The 4,991-nt window shown below is 37.3% G+C and overlaps 1 protein-coding gene across 1 annotated transcript in view; it reads left to right on the forward strand.

Annotated features, from left to right (window-relative positions):
• The first annotated feature begins 2,143 nt into the window (after positions 1-2,143).
• The window catches only part of LOC107660281 (inactive dipeptidyl peptidase 10-like), a 47,599-nt gene continuing 44,751 nt past the window's right edge, over positions 2,144-4,991 (forward strand). The window contains exon 1 of the mRNA XM_016449567.1: positions 2,144-2,521. Within this exon, the coding sequence (XP_016305053.1) occupies positions 2,471-2,521 (51 nt within the window). The 5' untranslated portion in view covers positions 2,144-2,470. The remainder of the gene's footprint in view (positions 2,522-4,991) is intronic.

Consider the following 4,991-nt stretch of genomic DNA (forward strand, 5'->3'; position numbering starts at 1 on the left):
GATCATATTTTCTTGACCTGGTAAGGACTCTAGCCGCTGCATTTTGGACCACCTGTAGCTTGTTTATTGAAGATGCGGGACAACCAGCTAGCAGTGCATTACAATAGCATATCCATCAGTGACCTTCTGATTCCTTACTCTCCTCAAAGAGCACTTAGGTCATTTTTATATGACTTGTTTGCATTATTTAAGTACTATTTTATTTGATCTTATTTAAATTTTTTTAAGGCAATAGATTTTTTTGCTAACGCTTTACAAAGGAACAATTTTTAAAGTCTTATTTGTTAATGCATTAATTAACATGAACTAACAGGGAGCAATTATTGTTATTATTATTATTATTATTAAGTTAAAAGTGAATCTAATGTTCTTTAGCATTGCTGGTGCCATGCCATGAACCCTAACCTCCACAGCAAACAGAATCAAACCCAACCGTGGCTTCAAAACCGTGATATGAACCGAACAGTGGCATTGGTATATCGTTACACCCCAACTGTTCATTACCGTGATATATCGTATTATTGTATATTGGAACATGTCTAGCACTGTATCTGTGCGTCAGTTTTTTTCACACTTCACTGCCGTAAAGGACAATTGTCTCCATCTCTGATTCTAATGGGAATTTCTGTGGCACATGCTGTTTTTTGCCCTGTGTGCTTCATCTCTGTTCATTTACAGGTTTAAAGGTTCCTGTGACTTTAACTCTTAGTTATACTGTGATGAGTGAGTTATCCTGTTAGTTCCTAATGTGAATGTGTTCTTTAAGATCTGGATTTCTTTTGGAAAATCAACATTTTTTCTTCTCTCTAATGCAAAAAAGTTCTTCAATGCAGTTTTCCTAATTTTTCCCACATTTTGTATCTATTTAGAGTGAAATTGTTCACCATGTTCAACCATTACCATTTTTTCTTCTTTCATGAGTTCACACTTACATATAATTGGATTGAGCAAATAGTAAGCATATTTGGCGTGCTGTGCTGAGGGAGGGCTCTGAGCTCGGAATATAGCCGAACCCAGAGAACTCCCCCAATCCCTAGTATGGGATGGTAATATATTAATAGTGAGGAGCTGGGGTGGAGGAGGGATGCCAGAAAACTGTCATGGAGAGGCAAGTTGGCTGTATATGTACTGAGACAGTTAAGCTGATTATCTAAACGAGTTCCACCTGTGCCGAATTGGTTGATTATCTGATTGTGCACCTCCCTAACCTTGTTAATAAAACGTCATTTAGTTTACCCCATTACTCTAACAGCAATACATAAATAAATAAATAAATAAATAAATAAATAAATAAATAAATAAATAAATAAATAAATAAATAAATAAATAAATAAATAAATAAATAAATAAATAAATAAATAAATAAATAAATAAATAAATAAATAAATAAATAATAATAATAATACAACTAAATAAATAAAAACTCAAAATTCAAGTTTATCAATATTTTGGGCACAATTTATTAACTTTAGAAGCAAATATGTTTAAAACAGGTGGGCAGTTCCACAGAAATGTCATCCATAGATGATGGTTCGTTTAGGTCTGTATATGTTAAACTATTATGGATTTTTGAAGTAAACCGCATCAATTATCCAGCACACATTTCATGGCTTCAAAAGTGGGGTCATTGATTAGTTCTTGATTTTGGTTCTGTACACATGAATTCAGGTTTTATATAAACATGCTGACATTACCTGATTATTTCAAAAATGCATTTGGTTGTAATACATATAAATAACCAAACTGTCTTTGCAGAAGCGCTCAGTAGCGCCATGACTTTCATCTGCAGTGTGAATATGGCCTTGATATGAGAAGCATTGATGTCAATAAGCAGTTTCCAACAAGACAAGATGTGTGAGATATATAAACTCACCTCGTCACCGCTTTTTGAAATGAATGAGAGTGACATTTGTGGAGTCACATGTGTATTCACAGATGCACTGATGATGAGCAAATAGTTGTGATCTTTTACTGGAAACAGTCGTAATTCTGTGTCGGGACGTTTGCTTTAGTTCAGAGGTGATGGATGTCATTCAGATGTCAGTCATGATGCTGGAACTGCTCGAGGCAGCATGTTTTAAAGCGGCTGCTGGAATCGCCTCGATTTATTTGATGTCTGTCTGTCTGTCTGATCTGTCTGTGGTTTCGGGCTCGCGCGTCATCAAGGCGAATCCTCCCGCCCCTCGAGCGCAGCATCAGTCCGCGCTGTTCTCGCCCGCCGCTCGTTCATCCTCTCTTTGCAGTCAGCTTGAATTCGACAGAGATCAGAATCAGGACATCGTTCGCAACAATCGATCACGCTCGCTTTTAGCTGTCCGCGCCCTGCTGCGGTGGAATGCCCCAAACGCTGCGCGCTCCTCCACGGACACCGAAGAGCAAACGGAGGAGCGGTTCTTTGGTCCTGAAACGGCGTTAGAATCACCATTTCGGGTATTTTTGGGATCTCTCAGCGACATCTGAAGCGGGGACCATGACGGCCACCAAAGAGCAGCAAAGCCAGAGACCGAATCCGCAGGACGAGGTAACGAACGGCATCTTCATACGTTACACAGTGTTTACAAAAAATACGTTTGTCCGCATTTTCTCTTATTTGTAACGTTTTTTCCCGAATCCGGTGAGTATCAGGTAATGGATCGCGCGCACACGAACCCAACGCCCGTGCCCGTTCTGTCCGCACATTTATGACATCACGTCAGCTTTCGGTGAACATGCAGAGAACATATAAAGCAGCTCGGGTTTCTTTCGTCTCCAGTGAACCCGTTTGTGCTCGTGATTGTAGTTTTGTGCACTCTAGCGCCCGTGACCAATGGACCTGTTCAGGCCGGCAGTGATGCAGTGATGCCAATACAATCACGAGAGGACGCTGGATGAAGAGCGACGCGTTTCGGGCAGGTGCTGCTGGATAACTGACTGTGCTGATGACTGCGTTAAAACACCAGTCTCTGGTTACCGGAGCTGATTTGTGGCAGTTGTCGCATAATGTGTGAAAGGTTTTAGTTTGTAATCTATATGAATGTTTAAAGGGAAGGGTTCATCCCAACTACCTGCTGTGTCGCTGTTCGTTTCATTAGTATTCCATCATTTTAGTTCATTTTAAATAACAGATGTCCGACGACAGAAGTCAAGTCAGCTTTATTTCTAAAGCGCTTTATACAATACTGATTGTGTCTAAGCAGCTTTAAATAGTTTGTCAATAATGCAAGAAGACAATAATTCCAAAAATTCCAGCTAAAGTCAGTTCATTGATTCAGTAATGTCATCATCCAGAAGTACAAATATTCCATGTAGTCTGACAGTTAAAATAAAATCATAACATCTGCATGTTTAATATTTATAAAATTTAATATTGTTTGAAAATAATTTGTGTTATATATTGTAATATTTTTGTTTTATATAACTACCCACACTGCCTCATATAAAAGGTAAAAGTGTGAGGGCACACAGACAGAGATGCTTCATTCGTTCATCATCAATCACAGTTTGTTCTTTTGTGGTATTTTTATTCAGTGTTAACGTGGTTTTTATGGCAAACGTTTGTAACCTAAATAAGCAGCTGCATGTGTTTCATCTGTGGAATCTGAGTCCAGTCGTGCAGACGTGTCGCTGCAGGGTGTTTGTGTTTGACAGCTGTGCTTGTGTCTTCATCACATTCATCGCTGGTGTCTCTCACACGCTCATGCAGAACTGTGAAAGAGAAACACATTTTCTGCTAGTCTGATATAGCTTGCAGTACCTGAAATTCAGCTATTCTAAATTTAAAAATTCTGCCTGCTGTGAAATTTAGTGCAGATCAAAAGATGCAGCTTTGTTCTTTTTTTTTATTGAAAATGCTTGTTAGTCTTCATTTTCACAGCTGGCCTTCTGATGCACAACCATGATTGCTTTAATTATGGGCATTTTAATGTAGAAAATGAGGCATTTATTGGAATGATTGACTGGCAGAGGCAACTGTTAAGATTCTTTCATGAATGTTTCCAACACAAGAATATAAATAATTCATTCCTTTGGTGCTATTCACGCCAGGGATGATCAGTCGCTGTACATCGCACCAACGTATTTTTCTTCGTCCGATGATGAGCATATGCCGATTAGTAAGATTTGAGCTTTTGATCATGTTTCTCAAGCCTCAATGGAAGAAATCTGCGTGAAAATGGTTCTTCTACCGGCACAAAGCCTAGTCTCTCAAACACACTTCGGTTTTTCTATAACTGGTCAGGCTGAAAGAATATTGGAAAGTGTGCAGTAACATTCAGAATAGAGCTTAGCTATCGATTATTTTAGTAATCGAGTATTCTACAGATTATTCCATCGGTTAATCGAGTAATCGGATAAGTCATTTTTCTTTATTAAAGAGCAATACTAAATATACAAGAGATAATAAGATAGATCTCTTAAAATAAACAACTAATTTGTTTTCTTTTTAGAAAAATTAAAATGTTTATTGCTGAAATGGCATACATTAATAACCGTGAAAACTAAACCCATTTAATGTATTTAATTGCCAAATTGTATTCAAAATGCAAATACAAATATATCAATAAAAAAATAAAATAAATAAATAAAAATACAAAAATCAATTTCACATTACTTTAAAAAAGGTAAACAGTACAAACTAAAACTAAGGCATAAATTAAAATAATAGTAATAAAAATAATAATAATACCTAAACATTGCATTTATGTCGTGCAACTTAACTTTCAAGTTTCAGCCTAACTAAAGCTCAAGCATGACATGAGCCTTTACTGTCTTCTTCGAAGGCTTTGTGGCTTTTGTGAGGCAAACATCAGTGGAGAGGAAGGTAACTTGGAACAAGAACAAGAGACCATACACAATTTTTAAACACTTTTTTCTGCAACATGAAATTAGAGTTGTCTGGAGAATAAACCCTCTTAAATGTCCCTATACGTACTGGTGTGTATGTGTGTGTGTGTGTGTGTGTGTGTGTGTGTAAAACTTGTTTTTGATATCCTTCATATTCTGTGTGCGGGTCA

The sequence above is a fragment of the Sinocyclocheilus anshuiensis genome, unplaced genomic scaffold (genome assembly GCF_001515605.1).
Source record: "Sinocyclocheilus anshuiensis isolate Anshui unplaced genomic scaffold, SAMN03320099.WGS_v1.1 scaffold1269, whole genome shotgun sequence".
Taxonomy (NCBI): Eukaryota; Metazoa; Chordata; class Actinopteri; order Cypriniformes; family Cyprinidae; genus Sinocyclocheilus; species Sinocyclocheilus anshuiensis.